The sequence below is a fragment of the Scyliorhinus canicula genome, chromosome 18 (genome assembly GCF_902713615.1).
Source record: "Scyliorhinus canicula chromosome 18, sScyCan1.1, whole genome shotgun sequence".
NCBI classification, from domain to species: domain Eukaryota; kingdom Metazoa; phylum Chordata; class Chondrichthyes; order Carcharhiniformes; family Scyliorhinidae; genus Scyliorhinus; species Scyliorhinus canicula.
Window position 1 is genome coordinate 112,565,058 of NC_052163.1, and position 27,216 is coordinate 112,592,273.

General features: G+C 48.5%; 2 protein-coding genes across 4 annotated transcripts in view; both read left to right on the top strand.

The window, feature by feature from the left end:
• Positions 1-12,548, top strand: part of sugp1 (SURP and G patch domain containing 1) — a 38,876-nt gene extending 26,328 nt beyond the window's left edge. For both annotated transcript variants that reach the window (XM_038776855.1, XM_038776856.1), the window contains exons 7-14: positions 674-797; positions 2,833-3,155; positions 4,313-4,419; positions 5,427-5,604; positions 6,358-6,464; positions 8,468-8,613; positions 10,932-11,061; positions 11,825-12,548. In XM_038776855.1, coding sequence (XP_038632783.1) covers positions 674-797; positions 2,833-3,155; positions 4,313-4,419; positions 5,427-5,604; positions 6,358-6,464; positions 8,468-8,613; positions 10,932-11,061; positions 11,825-11,851 — 1,142 coding nt within the window. In that variant the 3' untranslated portion in view covers positions 11,852-12,548. The remainder of the gene's footprint in view (positions 1-673; positions 798-2,832; positions 3,156-4,312; positions 4,420-5,426; positions 5,605-6,357; positions 6,465-8,467; positions 8,614-10,931; positions 11,062-11,824) is intronic.
• Positions 12,549-15,851: 3,303 nt separating this feature from the next.
• tm6sf2 (transmembrane 6 superfamily member 2) overlaps positions 15,852-27,216 on the top strand; it is a 28,444-nt gene continuing 17,079 nt past the window's right edge. For both annotated transcript variants that reach the window (XM_038778117.1, XM_038778118.1), the window contains exons 1-2: positions 15,852-16,077; positions 21,954-22,057. In XM_038778117.1, coding sequence (XP_038634045.1) covers positions 15,986-16,077; positions 21,954-22,057 — 196 coding nt within the window. In that variant the 5' untranslated portion in view covers positions 15,852-15,985. The remainder of the gene's footprint in view (positions 16,078-21,953; positions 22,058-27,216) is intronic.

The following is a 27,216-nucleotide window of genomic DNA, read 5'->3' on the forward strand; positions in this document are numbered from 1 at the left end:
GAAATAATTTATATTACAAGGGAAGAATTAGTATCTAGCCATAGATTGGCTGCACAGGTACAGCACAGGGCTAGATACAGAATAAAGTTCCCTCTACACTGTCCCCATCAAACACTCCCAGGACAGGTGCAGCACGGAGTTAGATACAGAGTAAAGTTTCCTCTTCACTGTCCCCATCAAACACTCCCAGGATAGGTACAGCACAGGGTTAGATACAGAATAAAGTTCCCTCTACACTGTCCCCATCAAACACTCCCAGGACAGGTACAGCACGGAGTTAGATACAGAGTAAAGTTTCCTCTATACTGTCCCCATCAAACACTCACAGGACTGGTACAGCACAGGATTAGATACAGAGTAAAGCTCCCTCTGTACTGTCCACATCAAACACTCCCCAGAGCAGGTAGAGCAGTGTTAGATATAGACTAAAGCTCCCTCTTCAGAGAAGTAAATTTTTTTGGAACACTATCTACAGAATAACCAGGTAACACCCCGGGAGGTTTGAGAGCTAAGTGCAATTGTGTGGGACGCTGTCTCCATTAAACCACTTGAGTGTGATTTAACCGATGCTCTCCCTGTATCCTACTCTTACCCATCCAATCTTGTAGACCTTGTTTGGCTGTTGACTGTTGGGTGTGTGAGTTGAACTCAAGTACTGATAGCCTGCTTAAAGTTTCACCCCCAGAGGATCCGGAGACCCGGAGTGTGATTGAGAAGCTGGCGAAGTTTGTGGCTGACGGGGGTCCAGATGTAGAAGAGATGGCCATTCGGGACAATCGAGACAATGCAGCATTTTGGTAATCACTATTTTATCGTGTTGCCTGTTTGTGTGGCTTGTAGCCATTTAAGCAACTATAAGGGAAGTTTGCATTAATATAGTGCCTTTCATGCCTTTGGGATATCCCAACGTGCTTACAGCCAATTAAGGACTTCCGAAGTGTAGCTACTGTTGGGAATTGTAACGTAAGTGACTTAAAAGATAAGAGCTGGAGGAGGCCACTGGTCCCTTTCAGTCTGCTCCATCATTCAGTACCATGGACAATCTTCTATCACAATTCCATATTCCTGTCCTGCCCCAATATCCCTTGATTGACTTACTTCCCAAAAACGTATCGATCTCCATCTTTTTTTAAAGTTTTGAGTACCCAAATTGTTTTTTCCAATTAAGGAGCAATTTAGTGTGGCCAATCCACCAACCTGCACATCTTTTGGGTTAAGGGGGTGAAATCCACGCAGACACGGGGAGAATGTGCAAACTCCGCATGGATAGTGACCCGGTGCCAGGATCGAACCTGGGACCTCGGTGCCGTGAGGCAGCAGTGCTGACCACTGCGTCACCGTGCCACCCATTAATCACCGTCTTGAATGTACTCGTTGACAGATTATCCGCAGAGCACCTTCTCTCGGGTAGAGGATTCCAAAGATATACGATTCGCTGAATGAAGACAATGTTTCCTCTTCTTGGTTCTAAATGACCATCCCCTTATTTTGAGACCATCACCCCATAGTTCTCGACTGTCCAGCCAGCTGAAAACAGCTTCCCTGCACCCTCCCCTGTTGAGCTCTTACGAATTTGACATTCGGATTGAGGTAAATCTAAGGCGAGAGATTCATCACTTTTTCTGACTCCCGATGCAGAATTTAATCCCACAATCCTGTGCCCCCTGCCCCAACCCTCCCGTGGTGAAGTTGGTATGGGATTAGAGCGGGGGGTGGGGTGGTGGGATTTAATTTGGCTGGAGGATGGTGGGTGGGGATCATGTCACCTTACTGCCCCCACTCCAGTTAAATCCATGATGGGAATGCCTGTGGACGGCCTTCCCGCCCTGCTGCCAATTGATACCCTTAAGTATATCTCTTGAGCATTCTTGATTTTAATCATTCCACTCCATCATTGGTGGCCATGTCTTCAGCTGCCTATGCCCTAAACTTTGGAATTTCATCCTTAAACCTCCCTGCTTCTCTGTCCTCCTTCAAGATACACCTTAAAACCGACCTCATTGAGCACACTTTTCGTCACCTGTCCTAATATTGTCTTTTGTGGCTTGGCGTCAAATATTGCTTGGTAATCTGACCCAAAAAGAGCTTGAGATTGCTTTACTGTGTCCGTCATGGTCAGGGTGTTACGGCAAGAGATTAGAGAACGGACAAGGTGAGGATACTTGATAAGTGCTCAAAGTATGAATTGTTTCGATAAAACTGTCAAAACTATTTCCACCAGTTGGTGAATCAGTAAATCAGTGAGCATACAGTTTATATTGTCACTCAAGAACAAGAACACTCAATGGGGATGTTTAGCACACTGGGCTAAATTGCTGGCTTTGAAAGCAGACCAAGCAGGCCAGCAGCACGGTTCGATTCCCGTAACAGCCTCCCCGAACAGGCGCCGGAATGTGGCGACTAGAGGCTTTTCACAGTAACTTCATTGAAGTCTACTTGTGACAATAAGTGATTTTCATTTCATTTTTCATTTCAAGAATAGCCAGGACTTTAGGAGAATTATTTTTCTTCTGTGTAAAGGGTTATTGGGATATGAGAGGTGCCATCAGCAGCAATGGTGAAAGTAGAATCAGTATTGGGAATCAGTACAGGAAAAAATGGCAGAGGAGGCTACCTCTGTACAATATTATTCTATGTTAAAGGATGTAGAGAAATATGTAGAAAATAGAAATTTTGAAGGATGTGGGAAGGGCAGGGATCTATGTGGACAGCTCTTTCAGCGAATACGCATTAACAAGTGATCTGAAATACCTTCTTTCTTCTAGATTGTTAAGTTTTGTGAATCTAAGCGTGCAGTTTTCTAGCACCAGGATACTCTCTTTGTCTCTGTAGGTTTCTCTACAACCAGAAGAGCGATGCATATCGATACTACAGGGACACGGTTGAAGTCTTCTGTAAAGTCAAGACCATCGCACAGAAGGCCGTCCAAGCCAGCTTGATGGCGATGCCCTCTCCTGCCACACAGAAGCGGAAGGGTTCTCCTGAGCCTGTTTCCGGTGGCTCTCCCTCCGAGCCTACATCCGTGCCAGCATCTTCAGCTTCCTCCAATTCCTCGCTTAAAAAGAAAAAGAAGAGTCGTTGGGGCCCAGAGGATGATAAGATTGAACTTCCCCCTCCTGAATTGGCTTTATCGATGCAAGTTCCCGGCTTAACAAGTAAGTTCTGTGATCAACCAAGTGGTCTTGTCAGTCTCGTGGCACAAAGTCAGGGGTAGGGCTAGGCTGAGGTGCAACCAGGAATGGCCAAGATGAAGTTGCCAAGGAGGGTGGACCCTAATGACATGTACAAGGGCAAAGTGGATGTGTTTCTGGAGGGAAGTGGTGCAGTTCAGGGATATGGGGAGAAAGTGAATACTGTAGTGGGGTCATTATGAGGAAAAGGGTGGACTTGCTACTCCTATTTTTATGTTCCTAATTCGTAAATGATCTTTTCCTCTTGTTCAAAATTCTTATTGGTTGTGGTGTTTCGACTCCTAGAGCGGGGACACAATGCCTCCAGTCGACATTGGTGCCTGGGTACAAAAGGAACATGGCCTTCTGTGCTGATTGGTAGCTGTGCACCTCCAATTGCAGGGACTTCATCCATTTTAAAGCTATGGTTGTTGGAGCCTGAACTGGTGTCTTCCTGAACCCTGACACCCCCATTACCCTGTCCCAGTTGGTTTGTACTGAGTATGTTTTCTTGCACTCAATATTAGTGATAAATCACTGCATGGTTACACTGATGGCGTGTCACTAACCTTTGTATCAGAAGCCATGGTCCCCAACAGGGCTCAAAGTTAGCAATACTTTGAACATTGAGCAACTCTGGGAGATGGACCTGGTCCCAGTAATACTGCACACGCTGAGCTGTTGATTGCAAGTTCCTGGGTTCATGCTTGTTACTTCCTGCATAGCAGAGACGTATGAAAGCCAAAGACACTTGAGAACTGTAATAAATACTCAGAAGAAGCAAAATTTGCAGGGCTCTGGGCAAAGAGAAGGAAGAGTGGGATTAATCCTTCCAAAAGCTGGTACAGACCAAGGGGCTTGAATGGCTTCCATCTGTGCTGTGTGATTATGTGATCCTGTCAGTGGCTGTGTGGAAGCTGGGTGTGCCCTGCTTCTGAGCAACATTTCCCTCGTGTTCCTTTTCTGGAGAGAGAGGGGAGCGGTGGAAAATTCCAGCCTGGGCTACCTACTATGGAGATGGAGGCCCAGAGTTATGTTAAACTAGTATGAAGGGGTACATGAGCTCCTGGGGATTTTATTCTAATTGTTACACTATTCTCTCATGCTAAGTTAATGCCCGTTGTGTGTGTGTGCGATTGCAGCTCAGGATTTGAAGGGACTTGGCTATCAGAAAGGTAAGCCGGTCGGATTGGTGGGAGTCAACGAGCTCAGTGATGCACAGAAGAAACAGTTGAAGGAACAGCAGGAGGTAAATTCCATTGAGATGATCTTTATGGGAGGGTGTTGCCAAGGGGAGCACAACCCTGCAGTGATGCAGGAGCAGCAACATGGGTTGGATGCGTCCTGTTTCTAGGGACTGTTGCTCTGACCTGCAGCATTGTCAGCTTTGATTAAACACTCTGACTAGGATGCTGACTCTTCGCACTTTGCTCACTCCTTATCATTAACGCTTTGCAGAACTGAAGCCTCTTCAACTTTCCAAAATGCATCTCGTTTGTGCCAACCGCCAAAAGTAAACATTTTTGATAATTCATTAATGGAACATGGATGTTGCTGGCAAGGCCAGCATTTATTGTCCATCTCCTAATTGTCCTTGAGAAGCTACCAATTTAATGCAAGATAAGAGAAAAAAACTGCACTGAGATTGGGAACTGCAATGCTTAGAGAGAGGAGGGTTTACAGTAGTATTTTCAGGGGGAGAATCATGAGGCCAACACAGTGAGTGAATGAAAGAAAAAAATACAGGATACAGATATTAGTTAAATGTGATAATTAGCCAGAGAGAGGAAACCGGCGCAGATGCTGAGAGACACTGGGGAAGGGCAGACAAAGAGAAATTGACACTGAAGCATGGTAGCTACAGAGAGAGGGAGGGAAAGAGAGAGCAAGGACCAAGCAGCATTATTTGTAAAGGGGCAGAAACCAGACAGGGGCACTTGCAAAGATGGGCTGAGGGACTTTGCAGCAATATTACCCGAATAGAAAAACAGCTCAGCAGAGTTCAGAGACAGCTAGAGAGGAATTAGATCGAGTTGTTTGCAGAGAGCAAGGGATAGCTGTCCAGGGGCATTAGCAGAGAGGAAACCGGAATCAAGAGGCTGGGTAGAAAGGTATGCTTTTTGGAGAACGTAAGACTGAGTTAAAGCATCCCGAGAGACTGTGAGGGGGCGGGTGGTGTAAGGAAGGGGCGAGGGATCTAAAGCAATCTGTGGGGATTTGGGAGGATGACTAAAGTGAATTCTGGTTGGTTTCTAGATGCAGCAAATGTATGACATGATCATGAAGCACAAACAAGCCATGCATGAGATGCAGATGATGTGGGAGAAAGCCGTTCAGGATCACAGACACGAGTATGACAGCGACGAGGAAATCGACGGTGATGGTGGAACCTGGGAACATCGTCTGCGGCACATGGAGATGGAGAAGACTAGAGGTAAATGTGGGGGAATCGCAGCAATGTGCACAAGTTTGAGGTAAACATGGGGGATGTGGCTATCTGCAGTGGTTCAGGCTTAAGCAGAACATAAAGGGTTTAAACAGCAGGGTGACCGCGGGCGATGTCAAGATGTGCTCAGTCTGGTGATCTGAGCTTATCTGAAAGACAGTGCTCAAATGCACTTCATTGGCTATGAAGGGACATCTTGAGGTTGTTGGTGCAGATTTTCTCTTTCTTTCAACTCGGTATAGTTGACTCTGAAAACACTGCATCGGTGGAAAAGGTCAAAGGTTGAATTCTTCCTTGCTGAGAACCACAGGTTATGTTCTCTTGTCTTAGTGGGTTGACAGGGTAGCTGCTGAGATTGTTTCCCCTATCTGGAAAGTCTAGAACGAGGGATTGGAGTCTCATAATGGGTGTCAGCCATATTTAAAACAGAGGTGAGAATTTTCTTCAGGCCTGTGTATCTTTGGGATTCTCTGTACCAGAGGGCTGTGGAAGCTCAGTCATTGAATATATTCAAGAGAGAGACTTTTGGATATTATCGAGGGATAAGGTGACTAAACAGGAAGGTGGAGTTACGGTAGAAGATCAGCCATGATTTAATTGAATGGGAGAGCAGGCTTGAGGAGCCAGTTGGCCTTTCCCTCTTTCTATTTGTTAAAGTCCCTGATCCTAGGAAGGGCACAGCATTAGCAGTGCACACAGCTAGTTGCCTATATTCCAACTCGATTTGTATGTGTTTGATAGAATGGGCAGAACAACTGACCAAGATGGGGCGAGGGAAACACTTCATTGGAGACTTCCTACCCCCTGATGAACTGGACAAATTCATGGAGACATTCAAAGCTCTAAAGGTAAGTTAGCCTACCCAAAAATACTACCTATTGGAATATCGCTGTTGCTGCTTTTGAGTAATCCTTTCCGATCTTAACCAAGGCTGTTGCAGCACAGGTTAGCTACAGAGTAAATCTCCCTTTAAAAGGTCCCCATCAAACACTCCCAAGACAGGTACAGCACAGGGTTAGATACAGAGTAAAGCTCCCTCTACACTGTCCCCATCAAACACTCCCAGGACAGGTATAGCACGGGGTTAGATACAGAGTTACCTTCCCTCTACACTGTCCCCATCAAACACTCCCAGAACAGGTATGGCATGGAGTTAGGTACAGAGTAAAGCTCCCTCTACACTGTCCCCATCAAACACTCCCAGGACAGGTATAGCATGGGGTTAGATACAGAGTTACCTTCCCTCTACACTGTCCCCATCAAACACTCCCAGAACAGGTATAGCATGGAGTTAGGTACAGAGTAAAGCTCCCTCTACACTGTCCCCATCAAACACTCCCAGGACAGGTACAGCACGGGGTTAGATACAGAGTAAAGCTCTCTCTACACTGTCCCCATCAAACACTCCCAGGACAGGTACAGCACGGGATTAGATACAGAGTAAACCTCCCTCTACACTGTCCCCATCAAACACTCCCAGGACAGGTACAGCACGGGGTTAGATACAGAGTAAAGCTCAATCTACACTGTCCCCATCAAACACTCCCAAGGAAGGTGCAGGACGAGCTAGGTACTGAGTAAAGCTCCCTCTACATTACCCACAAATGTGTTTCTGGTCAAATTCTGAAGAATGCCCCCACTGCACTGGCGTGACATTTTCTTGTCTACACCAGCCCTCTTGGTCTACTAGCAATGAGATTAAGGGATAAATTAGATGTTCTATGCTGTAGGCTTGTAGTTAGTGGGAGCTGGATTGAGACTCTCCAATTGATTTCATGCTGTCGTCACAGTTAGTGGACAAGGGCGAGTTTCATCGCTTGCTTTTCCAATTCCATTTTGGTTCATTCAAGCTACCCTTAATCAGGGATTCAGGCTTTTTTACCAATGAAGCATGTTGGTAATGATTGAACTCATTCTTGTAGTTATGAAAGTGAAGTTTGCAAGTCTCTGCACAGCTAGCAGTGACTCGATTGTACCTAGTGCACACCAAGATAGAAGCTGCGGACCTATGATATTCCGTGTTAAGTGCCACCAACATCTGGGCCATCATGACATTTAGCAACAGTAACAACTTGCAGTTATGTCGTGCCTTTTTAAAAACAATTTCCAATTGGGCAATTTAGCTGGCCAATCCACTCACCCTGTAAATCTTTGGGTTGTGGGGGTGAGACCTCGGCAGACACTGGGAGAATGTAGTGCCTTTAACATGATAAAAACATCCTGAGTGTTTTACAGGAGCAACATCAGATAATAGCTGATCCTGAACCACCTAAGTAATTACTCAAAAGCACCTTTGGACAGATGAACTCAAAGTTTGGTCAAAGATTTTGATGTTAAATAATTTCTTGGAGGAGGGAATAGAGATGGAATGGATTTTTGGGCGAATTCCAGTGCTTCAGGACTAGATTCCTAAGAATCGGCTGCCAATCGATGTTACCTCCATGCTGCAATGGAAAGACTTCAGCACAAACTGCGCATGATTTGGTCCCTTTGAAGTCACTGCTCATTTGTGACTGAGCAAAAGCATTCAAGGGCTGATGCGTGTAAACAGATAAGTCACCCACTACAGAACAAAAAAAAGGTGCATTGCTGCCAGTAGTGGAGCAATGAAAATCATTGATGCATACGAATTGAAGGAGTGCAGAGATCTGGGTGAGGGGTTGTTGGGCTGGAGATTAGAGATAGTAAAGGGGGAGGCAACGGATAGTTTTTGAAAACCTAGATGAGAAGTTGAAAAGCGAGGGCTTGCTGAATTGGGAACTGATGTCGGTCAGTGATAACATGGGGGAAATGCCTGTACATTGTTCCGTGTGTCTGAATGCTTCAACACTTTCTCGTTCGTCTCTCATAGGAAGGGAGAGAGCCGGATTACTCTGACTACAAGGAGTTCAAAATTACTGTGGAGAACATTGGTTACCAGATGCTTATGAAAATGGGCTGGAAGGAGGGCGATGGATTGGGCTCGGATGGACAAGGCATCAAAGCTCCCGTCCCCAGGTACTGAAATAGTAGTGGACCACCCAGGCTTTGGTGTATGAAATAATTTAGTTGCCTAAATAGGGAAATGAGGAATAGGGAGGGAATTTTTGGGTACCTTCATGAGAATTCTGCGACAAGCATTCTTCAACATTGTTGTACATGTTTTCGAAGTACCGGTAATGTACTTTTAATGGGGGCAGGGGAATAAGACCATCAGACCATAAGACAGAGGAGCAGAATTAGGCCACTTGGCCCATCAAGTCTGCTCCGCCATTCAATCATGGCTGATATTTTTCTCATCCCCATTCTCGTGCCTTCTCCCCATAACCCCTGATCCCGTTATTAATCAAGAACCTATCTATCTCTGCCTTAAAGACACTCAGTGATTTGGCCTCCACAGCCTTCTGCGGCAAAAAGTGCCACAGATTCACCGCCCTCTGGCTGAAGAAATTCCTCCTCATCTCTGTTTTAAAGGATCGTCCCTTTAGTCGGAGATGGTGTCCTCTGGTTCTAGTTTTTCCTACAAGTGGGAACATCCTCTCCACGTCCACTCTATCCAGGCCTCACAGTATCTTGTACATTTCAATAAGGTCCCCTCTCATCCTTCTAAACTCTAACGAGTACAGACCCAGAATCCTCAAACGTCCCTCCTACGACAAGTTCTTCATTCCAGGGATCATTCTTGTGAACCTTCTCTGGACCCTTTCCAAGGCCAGCACATCCTTCCTCAGATATGAGGCCCAAAACTGCTCACAATACTCCAAATGGGGTCTAACCTGAGCCTTATACAGCCTCTCAAGTGCATCCCTGATCTTGTATTCTAGCCCTCTTGACATGAATGCTAACATTGCATTTGCCTTAACTGCTGACTGAACCTGCACATTAACCTTAAGAGAATCGTGAACAAGTACGCCCAAGTCCCTTTGTGCTTCTGCTTTCCGAAGCATTTCCCCATTTAGAAGATAGTCTATGCCTAGTTTCCTCCTTCCAAAGTGCATAACCTCACACTTTTCCACATTGTATTTCATTTGCCACTTCATTGCCCACTCTCCTAGCTTGTCCAAGTCCTTCTGCAGACCCCTTGCTTCCTCAATACTACCTGTCGGTAGTTATTTTAATGACTGTAGTTATTTTAATTCCAATCCTTGTACAGCAAAAGATCTGTATTGGAGGCCATTCTTGTGAATGTCAACTTGGATGGTAAGTATCATGATTGTTGGAAATGGGAGACATCACCGCCAACCCCAATGCTGCCCCTTCAATTGCCCCACCACCCTGAATGCCCCCCTTTATTCCCCTTTTCTCATTTTAATTTTCCAATTTGGATGCCCATCTGAACCTAATATGAATGATGAAATGGCCAACAGCCTAGAGCAGGAAATCACACAGCATCAGGCCACTGCCTGAGTTATGTTATATTCTCAACACAACCAAGGAGGGTGGCATGGCGGCACAGTGGTTAGCACTGCTGCCTCCTAGCGCTGAGGACCTGGGTTTGATCCAGCTCCATGTGAAGTTTGCACACACTCCCCATGTCTGCGTGGGTCTCACCCCCACAACCCAAAGATGTGCAGGGTAGGTGGATTGGTCACGATAAATTGCTCCTTAATTGGGGGGGGGGAAATGGGTTACTTTAAATTTAAAAAAACACAGCCATGGTTATTCCTTGCAGGATTGGGTTTTTTTTTGGGGTGGGGGGGGGATCTTCCACACGTGCCAATTCTCCAGATCTACATGCTTTTTGAATCTCAATCTAATTCCAGATCTGTTATGTATCTGGGAGTACATTCCTGCTGGTTCTGTGTCACATGATGTGGAGTGATGTCAGCAGAGTGTTTGTGTGGGCTTTGAGCAGATCACCACCTTTGATTGTATGAGCAACACCTCTTAATAAACCTCATCGTGTTTCACAAGAATCCAGAATGTGGGCACCTCTATACCATTTCCCTTTGTGGCAACCAAGAAATATAACAGGAGAGAAAACTGGCGACGAGGATTGGGACACCTCCATGTCTTTTTCTCTTTGCGGCAACTAAGGAATATGAATGAAAATGAAAAATGAAATGAAAATCGCTTATTGTCATGAGTAGGCTTCAATGAAGTTACTGTGAAAAGAAATATAACCAGATCCAAAAAAAATAAATTCTTAAAACGGTTATCCCTCTGGTTACCAACGCTCCTGCCACTGGAAACAATCTCCCCACATATACTCTCTCAATATGCCCAGTAATTTTGATTTGAAGTCTTTCTAACTTTCTCTGCTCTGAGGTGACACATCCCGGCTTCTCTACTCTCTCCATGTGACTGACCTTCCGCTTTATTTTTTGTCTGCATAGAGGGAATACAGCGATGGATGGAGCTGGGTTTGGCATTGATCGCCCAGCAGAGCTGAATAAAGACGATGATGAGTATGAAGCATTCCGCAAGAGGATGATGCTGGCCTACAGGTTCAGGCCCAACCCACTGGTAGGTGATCACAACAAGGGATGGAGAAGGGCCAAGGGCTCTTGCCACTCTGTGTTGTGCGTTCCAATTTAATGGAATTTATTCAGATTACCCGAGAGCCTCCACCTTAAAGGCCTCGATCGCTGGATTTGGGATCTTAAATTTGAAAATAAAGATACTGCTTTCATTTTGTTGATCTACAGGGCTGAGTGGCTGAATGGCCTCCTGTTCCTATGTTTCTAATTGAATAGGACATTGGGACAATTGGCCTCCGTGGTCTAGTATTATTCTTTGATTCTGTGTGTGACTGCGAGGTGATAATGTTCCCACTACGTTGCTGACGCTCTCCTCAGTTTCAGGGTCACAGGAAGCATAAAGATGAATTAACTATGTTAGGTTACTACAGTGAATTTGTTCACAGTGTAGCCGCGGTGCGTGGATGATGTAGGGTATTCATGGATGGATGTTGAGCCAACGGTGCAATCGAGTGGAATGCCCTGTTATAGTGGTTGCACTTGTCCAGGGTTGTGAGTTCGCCATCTGGCTGCTGACTTGAGCACTTTCCAGATTATTTTTTCCCCTTATTGTCCCGAGGTTTTTGCTCCCCCTTGTTTGCCTTCCCCAGGAGGTTACATGGCGGGGGGTGTTTAACGTGGAGGGGTGTAGGCAGAGCTGGTCATGTTCCAACCATCCTGGTTTTGTCAGCCAGGCTTGTTGGACTGTGTGTTCTTTTTGCTGCCTGACATTTCTGGATGAATTAACACTGGACTGTCCTTTGTTTCAGAACAACCCGAGGAGGCCTTATTACTGACTCCGACACTTCCCCACGCAGATACAAGGAGACTTCACCATTCAATCGTTGGCTGTGATGTTTAGTTTGGTTCTTCAAAGGTGCAGTGATCAGATGACCGTGCTTGCGAGGGATGAACTCAAGTTGGATTTCTGTGAAAAACAACAATGCCGGAACTTTCTGTACCACTGCTATTGGGCCGCATTCCTTCCAATTACCTTTCCGGACTCAAATAAACTTTCCCTCACCACAGAAATGAGGACCGTGCAGAGAAGAGGCTTTTTTTTTAATGCCTTGTTTGGTTCCCAATACCATGAAAGCCGTGCTGAATCCCACAGTAAGCAGTAAAGATGATAGCAATTCGGAGTCCTGGTACATTTGGAGAGGAAGTCCAACCCCCCTCCTTTCTCATCTACCCACTCTGCAGAGATTCCGGTGCAAGAGTAGACTGTAGTGCATCACACTCTGTTCTCGTATATCTTGACCCTGCAGCTGAGGGAACAATTCTCTGTAGCTGCTTTAAACACTCTGAGAAAAACCTGAGGATGTGTTACTAAGGCCCTGACATCCGGCAGGAGAAATCTCAACCGTTTTGGACATCTCTGATAGTTGCTCAGTAACATTTTAATCTGTGGAAGAAGGTCATTCAAACATTTTCTTGCAAAATGTAGGAACTGCTGCATGTTTGTGCTTAAATAAATTTTATCCTTCTAAACATCACAGGAGTCATGATTTCTTTTTTAAGGGTGCCTATTTTTACATTTTCCCCAATAAGGGAGTCTCGCAGTTGAGAAAGGTTTGATTCCTGGACCATTGTTAGATTAACTAATTTCTGGGAGAACAGTGGAGAGACTTGGAATTTAGATACCGAACTCCAAATATGGCTCAACCAATGCCTACAACTTGCTTATCCCTACAGGACAGGTTATTGGACTATGTGGGGCAACACAGATGAGACAAACCATGTCAAAGACCAGAGGAAATAGGACCTAGAGTAGGCCATATGGCTTATCAAACCTATTCCGCCATTCAGCACTGTCATTTGTTTTTAGCACACTGGGCTAAATCGCTGGCTTTTAAAGCAGACCAAGGCAGGCCAGCAGCACGGTTCAATTCCCGTACCAGCCTCCTCGAACAGGCGCTAGGGGCTTTTCACAGTAACTTAATTGAAGCCTACTTGTGACAAGCGATTTTCTTTTCATTTCAATTCAATTGTTTTTCCAATTAAGGGGCAATTTAGCATGACCAATCCACCTACCCTGCACATCTTTGGGTTGTGAAGGTGAGACCCACGCAGACACGGGGAGAATGTGCAAACTCCACACGGACAGTGACCCGGGGCCGGGATCAAACCCGGGTCCTTGGTGCCGTGAGGCAGCAGTGCTAACCACTGGGCGCCACCGTGCCGCGTCCTATTCAGCGCGATCATGGCTGATCTTCTATCTCCATTCCACTTTCTTGCCTGCTCCTCATATCGCTTCATTGCTGAGAGACCAAAAATAATCTAACTCAGTTTTGCGTGCACTCAACAATGGAGCATTTCCAGCCCTCCACTGTGGAGAATTCTGGAGATTCACAGCACTATGGAGGAACTCGCCTATAGTCCACCCTAATACACAGGTTAGCTGAAAAGTGATCTGGGGCAGGAACCTTGCTGCCCCTCTATCTAACAGCATGAATTTACAAGGAAGGTACTTTACAAATGTATATCATCCCAGGACACTGCACAGGGGAGTGTTATCATACTTGACTCTGAACCTCATGGGAATATGATTAAGTTTCCAAAAGCTTGATCATAGAGGTAAGTTTGAAAGAATGCTAGTAAAAGGGAAGATGGAGAGGTTTAGTGAGGACATTCCAGAGCTTAAAGTCTAGGCAGCTGAAAGGATAGTCGCCAATGGTAGAGCACTAAATATAGGGGGAATGCTCAAAGAGGCCAACACTGGAAGAGCGCAGGCATGTATTTTTTTCTTTTAGGGTATCTGGACATCACTAGACCAGCATTTATTGCCCATCACTAATTGTCCTTGAGATGGTGGTGGCGAGCTGCCTTCTTGAACCACTGCAGTTTCTGAGGTGTAGGTACACCCACCATGCTGTTAGGTCAAAATCCTGCCGTGCCTTCCCAATGTCTCATAGTTCCCTCTGAGAGAGCACTCTGTCAGTTGTGGGACTGGAGGAGATTACATAAATGGGGAGGAGTCAGGCAACAGAGGGATTTGAAATCTGGATGTAAATTCTAAAATTTGAGGCATAGCCAGACTGGAAGGCTCTCTGGAGTTGGGGTGTGTGGGTGGGGGGTGTGTGTTAGAGAGTGGGATTGCACTGTGTTCCCGGGAGTGGGTGTTCCCGGGAGTGGGATTGCACTGTGTTCCCTGGTGGGGTGTTCCCGGGGGTGGGATTGCACTGTGTTCCCGGGGGTGGGTGTACCCGGGAGTGGGATTGCACTGTGTTCCCGGGAGTGGGATTGCACTGTTGTCCCGGGACTGGGTATTCCCGGGAGTGGGATTGTACTGTGTTCCCGGGAGTGGGTGTTCCCGGGAGTGGGATTGTACTGTGTTCCTGGGAGTGGGTGTTCCCGGGTGTGCGATTGTACTGTGTTCCCGGGTGTGGGATTGTACTGTGTTCCTGGGAGTCGGATTGTACTGTGTTCCCGGGAGTGGGATTGCACTGTGTTCCCAGGAGTGGGTGTTCCTGGGAGTGGGATTGCACTGTGTTCCCGGGAATGGGTGTCCCAGGAATGGGATTCTAATGTGTTCCCTGAAGTGGGTGTTCCCGGGAGTGGGATTGCACTGTGTTCCCGGGAGTGGGATTGCACTGTGTTCCCGGGAGTGGGTGTTCCCGGGAGTGGGATTGCATTGTGTTCCCGGGAGTGGGATTACACTATGTTCCCGGGAGTGGGATTGCACTGTGGTTCCGGGAGTGGGTGTTCCCGGGAATGGGATTGCACTGTGTTCCCGGGAGTGGGATTACACTATGTTCCCGGGAGTGGGATTGCACTGTGGTTCCGGGAGTGGGTGTTCCCAGGAGTGGGATTGTACTGTGTTCCCTGGAGTGGATGTTCCCGGGAGTGGGTGTTCCCGGGAGTGGGATTGCACTGTGTTCCCGGGGTGGGATTGCACTGTGTTCCCGGGAGTGGGATTACACGGTGTTCCCGGGAGTGGGTGTTCCCGGGAGTGGGATTGCACTGTGTTCCCAGGAGTGGGTGTTCCCGGGAGTGGGATTGCACTGTGTTCCTGGGAGTGGGATTGCACTGTGTTCCCGGGAGTGGGTGTTCCCGGGAGTGGGATTGCATTGTGTTCCCGGGAGTGGGTGTTCCTGGGGTGGGATTGCACGGTGTTCCCGGGAGTGGGATTGCACTGTGTTCCCGGGAATGGGATTGCACTGTGTTCCCGGGAGTTGGTGTTCCCGGGAGTGGGATTACACTGTGTTCATGGGAGTGGGATTGCACTGTGTTCCCGGGAGTGGGATTGCACTGTGTTCCCGGGAGTGGGATTGCACTGTGTTCCTGGGAGTGGGATTGCACTGTGTTCCCGGGAGTGGGTGTTCCCGGGAGTGGGATTGCATTGTGTTCCCGGGAGTGGGTGTTCCTGGGGTGGGATTGCACGGTGTTCCCGGGAGTGGGATTGCACTGTGTTCCCGGGAGTTGGTGTTCCCGGGAGTGGGATTACACTGTGTTCATGGGAGTGGGATTGCACTGTGTTCCCGGGAGTGGGATTGCACTGTGTTCCCGGGTGTGGGTGTTCCCGGGAGTGGGATTGCACTGTGTTCCCGGGAGTGGGATTGCACTGTTCCCGGGTGTGGGTGTTCCCGGGAGTGGGATTGCATTGTGTTCCCGGGTGTGGGTGTTCCCGGGAGTGGGATTGCATTGTGTTCCCGGGTGTGGGTGTTCCCGGGAGTGGGATTGCACTGTGTTCCCGGGAGTGGGATTGCACTGTTCCCGGGTGTGGGTGTTCCCGGGAGTGGGATTGTACTGTGTTCCCGGGAATGGGTGTTCCTGGCTCCTGTCTTTTCCGGGTGCTGTGTATCCAGTTCTTTCCCTTTCCCGGTGTTATTGATTTGTGACCTTTGCTCTCAGTCAATCGGCGACTGGAATCTGAGCTGGAACAACCCGAGCTTCATTCCCGGGACTGGGGACAATCGAGAAGCGGCAGGATGCGGGTGGGAGCGGGAACCGCGGCTTTCCTGCTGTCCCTCAGCGCCATCCCAATCTCCTTCCTGCTCAACAGGGTGTCCGCCATGGACAGGTGAGGCTGGAGCCGATAGGCGGGTGATTCGGCAAATCACTCTCTGCAAGGATTTGATTCAGGTCAGTTCCTGCAGACTGGGGGAGGGGTCTGTCTCTGCATGGGAAAGAGGAGGAGACCCCAACCCCAGTGAGAATCAGCACCTTCAGGTGAGGAGGGTGACCCTGTACCCCAGTGAGAGTCAGCACCTTCAGGAAAGGAGGGGGACCATGTACCCCAGTGAGAGACAGCACCTTCAGGAGAGGAGGGAGACCCTATACCCCAGTGAGAGACAGCACCTTCAGGGGAGGAGGGGGACCCTGTACCCCAGTGAGAATCAGCACCTTCAGGAGAGGAGGGGTCCCTGTGCCCCAGTGAGAGTCAGCATCTTCAGGAGAGGAGGGGGACCCTCTACCCCAGTGAGAATCAGCACCTTCAGGAGAGGAGGGGGTCCCTGTACCCCAGTGAGAATCAGCACCTTCAGGAGAGGAGGGGGACTTGTACCCCAGTGAGAGTCAGCACCTTCAGGAGAGGTGGGGGACCCTGTACCCCAGTGAGAGTCAGCACCTTCAGGAGAGGAGGGGTCCCTGTACCCCAGTGAGAGTCAGCAACGTCAGGAGAGGAGGGGGACCCGTACGCCAGTGAGAGTCAGCAACGTCAGGAGAGGAGGGGGACCCCAACCCCAGTGAGAGTCAGCACCTTCAGGAGAGGAGGGGGACCCCAACCCCAGTGAGAGTCAGCACCTTCAGGTGAGGAGGAGGACCCGTACCCCAGTGAGAGTCAGCACCTTCAGGTGAGGAGGGGGTCTGTACCCCAGTGAGAGTCAGCACCTTCAGGAGAGGAGGGGGACCCGTACCCCAGTGAGAGTCAGCACCTTCAGGAGAGGTGGGGGACCCTGTACCCCAGTGAGAGTCAGCACCTTCAGGAGAGGAGGGGTCCCTGTACCCCAGTGAGAGTCAGCAACGTCAGGAGAGGAGGGGGACCCGTACGCCAGTGAGAGTCAGCAACGTCAGGAGAGGAGGGGGACCCCAACCCCAGTGAGAGTCAGCACCTTCAGGAGAGGAGGGGGACCCCAACCCCAGTGAGAGTCAGCACCTTCAGGTGAGGAGGAGGACCCGTACCCCAGTGAGAGTCAGCACCTTCAGGTGAGGAGGGGGTCTGTACCCCAGTGAGAGTCAGCACCTTCAGGAGAGGAGGGGGACCCCAACCCCAGTGAGAGTCAGCACCTTCAGGTGAGGAGGGGGTCTGTACCCCAGTGAGAGTCAGCACCTTCAGGAGAGGAGGGGGACCCGTACCCCAGTGAGAGTCAGCACCTACAGGAGAGGAGGGGGCCCATACTCCAGTGATAGTCAGCCCTTTGGGAGAGGAGGGGGGCCCTGTACCCCAGTGAGAGACAGCCCCTTCAGGAGAGGAGGGGGACCCTATACCCCAGTGGGAGTCAGCACCTTCAGGAGAGGAGGGGGCCCATACTCCAGTGAGAGTCAGCCCTTTTGGAAAGGAGGGGGACCCATACCCCAGTGAGAGTCAGCACCTTCAGGAGGGGAGGGGGTCTGTACCCCATGTGAGAATCAGCCCCTTCAGGAGAGGAGGGGGACCCTGTACCCCAGTGAGAGTCAGCACCTTCAGGGGAGGAGGGGGACCCTGTACCCCGTGAGAGTCAGCCCCTTCAGGGGAGGAGGGGGACAATGTACCCCAGTGAGAGTCAGCCCTTTGGAAGAGGAGGGGTACCCTGTACCCCAGTGACTGTCAGCACCTTTAGGAGAGGAGGGGACCCCGTACCCCAGTGAGAGTCAGCCCCTTCAGGGGAGGAGGGGGACCCTATACCCCAGTGGGAGTCAGCACCTTCAGGGGAGGAGGGGGACAATGTACCCCAGTGAGAGTCAGCACCTTCAGGAGAGGAGGGGGCCCATACTCCAGTGAGAGTCAGCACCTTCAGGAGACGAGGGGGACCCGTACCCCAGTGAGAGTCAGCACCTTCAGGGGAGGAGGGGGCCCGAACCCCAGTGAGAGTCAGCACCTTCAGGGGAGGAGGGGGTCTGTAACCCAGTGAGAGTCAGCACCTTCAGGGGAGGAGGGGGACCCTGTACCCCAGTGAGAGTCAGCACCTTCAGGAGAGGAGGGGGACCCTGTACCCCAGTGAGAGTCAGCACCTTCAGGGGAGGAGGGGGGCCCTGTACCCCAGTGAGAGTCAGCACCTTCAGGAGAGGAGGGGGACCCGTACGCCAGTGAGAGTCAGCAACGTCAGGAGAGGAGGGGGACCCGTACGCCAGTGAGAGTCAGCAACGTCAGGAGAGGATGGGGACCCCAACCCCAGTGAGAGTCAGCACCTTCAGGAGAGGAGGGGGACCCCAACCCCAGTGGGAGTCAGCACCTTCAGGTGAGGAGGAGGACCCGTACCCCAGTGAGAGTCAGCACCTTCAGGTGAGGAGGGGGTCTGTACCCCAGTGAGAGTCAGCGCCTTCAGGAGAGGAGGGGGACCCGTACCCCAGTGAGAGTCAGCCCTTTTGGAAAGGAGGGGGACCCGTACCCCACTGAGAGTCAGCACCTTCAGGAGGGGAGGGGGTCTGTACCCCATGTGAGAATCAGCCCCTTCAGGAGAGGAGGGGGACCCTGTACCCCAGTGAGAGTCAGCCCCTTCAGGGGAGGAGGGGGACAATGTACCCCAGTGAGAGTCAGCCCTTTGGAAGAGGAGGGGTACCCTGTACCCCAGTGACTGTCAGCACCTTTAGGAGAGGAGGGGACATCCCGGCCCTGGGTCACTGTCCGTGTGGAGTTTGCACATTCTCCCCGTGTCTGCGTGGGTTTCGCCCCCACAACCCAAAAGATGTGCAGGATAGGTGGATTGGCCATGCTAAATTGCCCCTTAATTGGAAAAAATAATTGAGTACTCTAAATTCTTAAAAAAAAAGGAGAGGAGGGGACCCCGTACCCCAGTGAGAGTCAGCCCCTTCAGGGGAGGAAGGGGACCCTGTACCCCAGTGAGAGTCAGCACCTTCAGGGGAGGAGGGGAACCCTGTACCCCAGTGAGAGTCAGCCCCTTCAGGGGAGGAGGAGGACAATGTACCCCAGTGAGAGTCAGCCCCTTCAGGAGAGGAGGAGGCCATACTCCAGTGAGAGTCAGCACCTTCAGGAGAGGAGGGGGACCCTGTACCCCAGTGAGAGTCAGCACCTTCAGGAGAGGAGGGGGGCCCGTACTCCTGTGAGAGTCAGCACCTTCAGGAGAGGAGGGGGGCCTGTACTCCTGTGAGAGTCAGCACCTTCAGGAGAGGAGGGGGGCCCGTACTCCTGTGAGAGTCAGCCCTTTGGAAGACGAGGGGGGTCCTGTACCCCAGTGAGAGTCAGCACCTTCAGGGGAGGAGGGGGATCCTGTACCCCAGTGAGAGTCAGCACCTTCAGGAGAGGAGGGGGACCCTGTACCCCAATGGGAGTCAGCACCTTCAGGAGAGGAGGGGGACCCTGTACCCCAATGGGAGTCAACACCTTCAGGAGAGGAGGGGGATCCTGTACCCCAGTGAGAGTCCATTCTGGAGTTGGGGGTTGAGGTGGGCAGCAGGGAGAAGAAAATAACATGGACGGATGTGTACAAACCTGTTGTGCCAAGTCAAGGTTCAGAGGTCAGAGTAGTTGGTGTTGCTGTGCCAGCCACGGGTTCAATAGTATCTGGACAATAGTGTCCAGATCAGTGGTAACTACAACAGATTTCAGGAATGTAACATGGCAAGAATATGTGCATCAAATCAGACAAAAGGCTGAGCAGGTTACATCGAGCAGGTGGTCAGGGGAAAGCAATTGAATCATATTGTATGGGTAGTTCGAGCTGTGCTCACCTTTCTCCAGCATACATAGAGCCAATTCCACTTATCAGCAGATTCTGCAACGTCACACTCGCTCTTTGCACGCTGCTGTTAGTCTTGACTTTATACCTTGAGCTCAGAGGTGGAGATTTCCATTTTGTAAAATAAATTTAGAGTACCCAATTGTATATTTTTCCCCAATTAAGGAGCAATTTTAGAGTGGCCAATCCACCTAGCCTGCACATCTTTTTGGGTTGTGGGGGTGAGACCCACACAGACACGGGGAGAAAGTGCAAACTTCTCACGGACAGTGACCCGGGGCTGGGATCGAACCTGGGTCATCGGCGTCATAGAATCATAGAATTTACAGTGCAGAAGGAGGCCATACAGCCCATCGAGTCTGCACCGGCTCTTGGAAAGAGCACCCTACCCAAGGTCAACAACTCCACCCTATCCCCATAACGCAGTAACCCCACCCAACATTGAGGGCAATTTTGGACTCTATGGGGCAATTTATCATGGCCAATCCACCTAACCTGCACATCTTTGGACTGTGGGAGGAAACCGGTGCACCCGGAGGAAACCTACGCACACACGGGGAGGATGTGCAGACTCCGCACAGACAGTCACCCAAGCCGGAATCGAACCTGGGACCCTGGAGCTGTGAAGCGATTGTGCTATCCACAATGCTACCAATGCTACCACAATGCTACCATGAGGCAGCAGTGCTAACCACGTCGCCACTGTGCAGTACTTGAGTTTTCCACTGGTGAGCACAGACCGATGCCTATGATCTGTTGATTAACGCCAATCTGGAGTCAGAATTGGACTAGTCTAGACCCTGGCTAATTCATGAGAATTTTTATTATTTTTTCTCTTATTTTATTTTTTTTATAAATTTAGAATATCCAATTCCTTTTTTTTCAATTAAGGGCTGGTTTAGCACAGGGCTAAAGAGCTGGCTTTTAAGGCAGGCCAGCAGCACGGTTCAATTCCCGTACCAGCCTCCCCGAACAGGTGCCGGAATGTGGCGACTAGGGGCTTTTCACAGTAACTTCATTTTTTAAAAATAAATTTAGAGTACCCAATTATTTTTTCCAGTTAAGGGGCAATTTAGCGTGGCCAATCCACCTATCCTGCACATCTTTTGGGTTGTGGGGGCGAAACCCACGCAGACACGGGGAGAATGTGCAAATTCCACACGGACAGTGACCCAGGGCCGGGATTCGAACCCCGGTCCTCAGCGCCGTAGGCAGCAATGACAGTAACTTCATTTGAAGCCTACTTGTGACGATAAGCGATTTTCATTTCATTTCATTTAGCATAGCCAATCCACCTATCTGCACGGCTTTTTGGGTTGTGAGGGGGGGACCCACGCAGACACGGGGAGAACGTGCAAACTCCACACGGACAGTGACCTGGGGCCAGGATCGTACACGGGGTCCTCGGTGCCGTGAGGCAGCAGTGCTAACCACTGTGCTACCGTGCCACCCCGATTTTTCATGTATTTTTGTCAGTGATCTGAAGTCACAATTAGAAATATGTCCACAAACCCAAGAATGGTGGAAATGGGAATCTTAACTGATGAAGGTTGGCTCTCTGCATTTTTATTGCTAATCACTACAGCCATTTGGGTTCAAATTAAGTTTCAATTTACAGCAATAAAAACCATTCAGTTCCGCAGTGCATGTTGGTGTTTCTGCTTCACACAAGCCTTCTCCTAACACTCTCTTCTCCTCCCCGTATCACCACATCCTCTATCTATTCATTTCTTCTTCACGCGTTTACGTTTACTCAGCTCTTCCTTGCTATTCTCCTTCTTTGTATGAATCGCCTCAACCACTCTTGGTGGGACCGCGTTACCCATTCTCACCACTCTCTGGGTAAAGAAGTTGATTTGTTAGTGAGTATCCTCTATCTATTAGATGGAAACATCTTCTCTGTGACTACCCTCTCAAACCCTTCCATCATCTTAAAAAGGTCAATCCTCAACCTCTTTTTTTTAGAAAAGAAATTCACGGCCTATTCAGCCTTTCCAAATAGTTACCGTCACCTCCTTTGGAGCACTTGTGCTTAATTCCTTTCTCCTTTTTCCATTTAAAGTCCCATGGTGGTATTTTACGCTGCTGCCGGAGTTCTCCTTGGCCTGCTGTTGGTGTTGTACCTGCTCGTCATAGGAACACCCCCAAAGGACCCCCTATTCTACGGTAAGTGATGGGGAATGTTGATTTGATTGCCTGTGGAGAGGGCTGAGATTCATCTGGTTTCTGAAGGTGTGTCACCAACTGCAGAACTGAATCTGAACCAACTGCTTAACTCCATAAATTGAAGCAGTGAGCCATAGTAAGAGGCCATAAACAATGAACAGTGGTGATATAAATTGTGACCACTGAACTGGAGGCATAGATATATGAGTAACCACCGAGAAAAGTTGTTTTCGTCCCATTGACTGGGGTCCCAAGTGAAGTTTCAGCAGGGATGGATGCACAGCCAAAATTAGAAGAGACATTAAGTGAGTCAGGAAGTCATAGAATTTCTAGACCACTTAAGTTACAAGGGAATTTGGCAAGGTTGGATGGTATTGATTTTAATGCAAGGAGTCTGACTAACAAGGCAGATGAGTTGAGGGCACAAATTAAAACATGACGGTATGACGTCATTGCTGTCACCGGGACGTGGTTGAGAGAGGGGCAGGATTGGCAGCTCAATATTCCAGGATATAGGATCTTCAGGTGAGACAGGGAAGGAGGTAAAAGAGGAGGGGGTGTGGCAATTTTGATCAGAGAATCAATTACAGCAGTAATGAGGGACAACATCTTAAAAGGCTCTTCAAATGAAGCCATATGGGTAGAACTTAAAAATCAAAAAAGAGTAATCACATTGCTGTGAGTATCCTAAAGGCACCCTGACAGCCCAAGAGAAATAAAAGAGTAAATATGTATCAAATTTCAGGGAAGTGTAAAAGTTATAGGGCAGTGATAGTGGGGGGGATTTCAACTTCCCCAACATTAACTGGGGTAGTCATAGTGTAAAAGGATTAGAGGGAGCAGAATTCTTAAAATGCATCCAGGAGAACTTTTTAAGCCAGTACAAAGAAGGTCCTACAAGAGAGGGAGAGGTTCTGGACTTAATTTTAGGTAATAAAGTCGGGCAAGTGGTTGAAGTATCTGTGGGGAGCATTTTGCAGACAGTGATCATAACTCTGTTAGATTTAAGATTGTTATGGAAAAGGACAAGGATGGGCCTGAAATCAAAGTTTTAAATTGGGCGAAGGCTGATTTTAGTAAGATCAGATCTGATTTGGCCAAAGTAGACTGGGAGCAGACACCTTTAGGTAAATCTGTGATAGAACAGTGGGATGCATTCAAGTACAGGGTTAATCAAGAAAATAGCTGGGACCAACAATTCCTATGAACCCTGGGTATCGGGTGCTGGCGCTTTGTCTCCCAAATATAATCTCGGAGGATCATACGGGTTTTGTGAAGGGTCGACAATTGTCAGCCAATAAATGTCGCCACATAAATGTTGTTCTTTTCACCTCTTCGGTGCCCAAACCAGAGGTGATTGTTTCTCTGGATGCCAAAAAGGCATTTGTTAGAGTGGCGTGGGAGTACTTATTGGAGATTCTTGGGAGGTTTTATTTATTGGATTTGTCTATTGTATAAAGGCCTCACTGCAAGTGTTCGTAGGAATGTGAAAAAATGAAAATCGCTTATTGTCACAAGTAGGCTTCAGTGAAGTTACCGTGAAAAGCCCCTAGTCGCCACATTCCGCCGCCTGTTCGAGGAGGCTGGTACGGGAATTGAACCGTGCTGCTGGCCTGCTTGGTCTGCTTTAAAAGCCAGCGATTTAGCCCAGTGTGCTAAACCAGAATGTCCTGAGCTCCGGTTATTTTCTGTTGAACAGGGGCATGAGGCAGGGCTGTTCACTCTCCCTGTACGTGTTTGCTTTGGCAATAGAGTCACATACTATAGTGCTGAGGTCCTCTGTTAAGTGAAGGGGGATAAATCGGGGGAGGGGTAGAGCATCGGATGTCGCTTTATGTGGATGACCTACTTCGCTTCATTACGGACCCAGTACCCTCCATGGACGATGTAATGAGGCTGCCTAGCATTTTTGTCTCCTTTTCTGGGTACAAGTTGGGCTTGAACAATAGTGAGGTGTTTCCCCTTGGGAGGAAGGCCCAACTGGGGATGTTACATTTTCGCCTGGCCAGGACCAGCTTTCGCCTGGGTGGCCCCGAACTAGGCCTAACTTCATAAACTAAAGTACACTAGTCTGGTTAGCAGTATTAAAATGGACTTGCAGAAGTGGAACAACCTTCCCTATCCTTAGCGGGTCGAGTTCAGACTATTAAAATGAATGTGCTCCCGAGATTTGTATCCTTCTTTCAGTGTCTCCCCGTTTCCCTCTGCAAATCTTTTTTTGGTAAGAGCAACAAATTGATATCTTCCTTTATTTGGGCAGGTAGGAGGCCCAGAATCCGTGGTGCGTTGTTCGAAAGAGATAGGCAGTCAGGGGCTTGTCCCTACCCAATTTGTTGTTTTACAATTGGGTAGCCAATATTCAGAAAATATTGTTGTGGCTTGGCGATCCCAGATCTATCTGGGGACAAATGGAAGCGTGCTCCTGTAGTATGCGTGCAATAGTTACTGCACCGTTGCCTTTTCCCCTGTTAGACTTTCACTGAATCCAGTGGTGGTGTCCTCCCTAAGAATTTGGAAGTAGTTTAGGCGGCATTTCAAGTTCCTTTCCCTGTCTTCATTTCACCCCATTTGTAACAATCACCTTTCCCTACCAGCTGGTTTGGAGTCGACATTTAATCCCTGGGAGAGGAAGATCTGGAGAGGTTTGGGGACCTATTTGTGGAGGGGAGGTTTACTAGTATTAAGGAGTTAGCTGAAAAATTCGAACCGCCCACTTCTAGTCTTTTCAGGTATTTTCAAATTCGCAATTTTTCACGCAAAGCTTTTCCTTTGGCACCACCCTCTTCTCTGTTGAAGAAGATTCTGTCTTTGGCTGGACCCAATGGGGGGTCTATTTCGGACATATATGGCCATATCATTGCAACGGATTCTGATCCGTTGAGCGGTGTGAGAATGACATGGGAGGGTGAATTGGGTCCCATTCTTAATGGTGAGGTGTGAAGTGAGGCTCTTCACAGGGTCAACTTCACGTCTTCATGTGCCTGGCTGCGTCTGATTCAATTCAAGGTTTTGCACAGGACACACTTGACCAGGGCTAAGATGAGCTTTTTTTCCCCTGGGTTTGAGGATAAATGTGGGCTTTGCTCACGTGGGCCGGCTAACCATACACATAAGTTCTGGTCCTGGGTCAAATTAATCGGCTTCTGGGGCTCTTTCTTTAACACTCTGTGTAGACCTGGCCCCACGGCCGCTGGTGGCAATTTTCAGGGTGTCTGATTCGCTGGTGACTCTGTATAAAACGTTGGTTAGGCCACAGCTAGAGTATTGTGTGCAGTTCTGGAACCCACATTATAGGAGGGATGTGATAGCACTGGAAAGGGGGCAGAGGAGATTTACCAGGATGTTGCCTGGTAAGAGAGATTGGATGGACTGGGGTTGTTTTCCTTAGAGCTGAGCAGACTGATGTGGGATATAATTGAGATGTGCAAAATTATGAGCGGCATCGATAGAGTAGACAGGAAGAAACTTTTCCCCTTGGTGGAGGGATCAATGACCAGGGGGAAAAGGTTTAGAGGAGATGTGAGGAAATACTTGTTCATCCAGAGGGTGGTGGGAGTTTGGAACTCGCTGCCTGAAAGGGTGGTGGAGGCAGAGACCCTCATAACATTTTGATGTGCACTTGCGCTGCCAAGGCATGCAAGGCGATGGGCCAATTGCTGGAAAATGGGATTAGAATACTTGGGTGTTTGATTTTGACTGACGCAAACCAGATGGGCTGAAGGGCCTTTTCTATGCTGTAGACCCCTATAACCTAACACCTCACTAACACCTTATACAATTGCAGCATAACCTCCCTCGTCTTAAACTCCATCCCTCTAGCAATGAAGGACAAAATTCCATTCGCCTTCTTAATCACCTGTTGCACCTGTAAACCAATTTTTTGCGACTCATGCATTAGCACACCCAGGTCTCTCTGCACAGCAGCATGTTTTAATATTTTATCATTTAAATAATAATCCCTTTTGCTGTTATTCCTACCAAAATGGATAACCTCACATTTGTCAACATTGTATTCCATCTGCCAGACCCTAGCCCATTCACTTAACCTATCCAAATCCCTCTGCAGACTTCCAGTATCCTCTGCACTTTTTACTTTACCACTCATCTTAGTGTCATCTGCAAACTTGGACACATTGCACTTTGTCCCCAACTCCAAGTCATCTATGTAAATTGTGAACAATTGTGGACCCAACACTGATCCCTGAGGGACACCACTAGCTACTGATTGCCAACCAGCGAAACACCCATTAATCCCCACTCTTTGCTTTCTATTAATTAACCAATCCTCTATCCATGCTACTACTTTACCCTTAATGCCATGCATCGTTATCTTATGCAGCAACCTTTTGTGTGGCACACTGTCAAGACCTTTCTGGAAATTCAGATATACCACATCTATTGGCTCCCCGTTATCTACTGCACTGGTAATGTCCTCAAAAATTCCACTAAACTAGTTAGGCACGACCTACCCTTTATGAACCCATGCTGTGTCTGCCCAATTGGACAATTTCCATCCAAATGCTTTCGCTATTTCTTCCTTGATGATTGATTCCAGCATCTTCCCTACTACCAAAGTTCAGCTAACTGGCCTATAATTACCCACTTTCTGCCTACCTCCTTTTTTTAAACAGTGGTGTCACGTTTGCTAATTTCCAATCTGCTCACCCCAATCACCCCAAAGTCTAGTGAATTTTGGTAAATTATCACTAGTGCATTTGCAATTTCCCTAGCCATCTCTTTTAGCACTCTGGGATGCATTCCATCAGGGCCAGGAGACTTGTCTACCTTTAGCCCCATTAGCTTGCCCATCACTACCTCCTTAGTGATAACAATCATCTCAAGGTCCTCACCTGTCATAGCCTCATTTCTATCAGTCACTGGCATGTTATTTGTGTCTTCCACTGTGAAGACCGACCCAAAAAACCTGTTCAGTTCCTCAGCCATTTCCTCATCTCCCATTATTAAATCTCCCTTCTCATCCTCTAAAGGACCAATATTTACCTTAGCCACGCTTTTTTGTTTTATATATTTGTAGAAACTTTTACTATCTGTTTTTATATTCTGAGCAAGTTTATTCTCATAATCTATCTTGCTCTTCTTTATAGCTTTTTTAGTAGCTTTCTGTTGCCCCCTAAAGATTTCCCAGTCCTCTAGTCTCC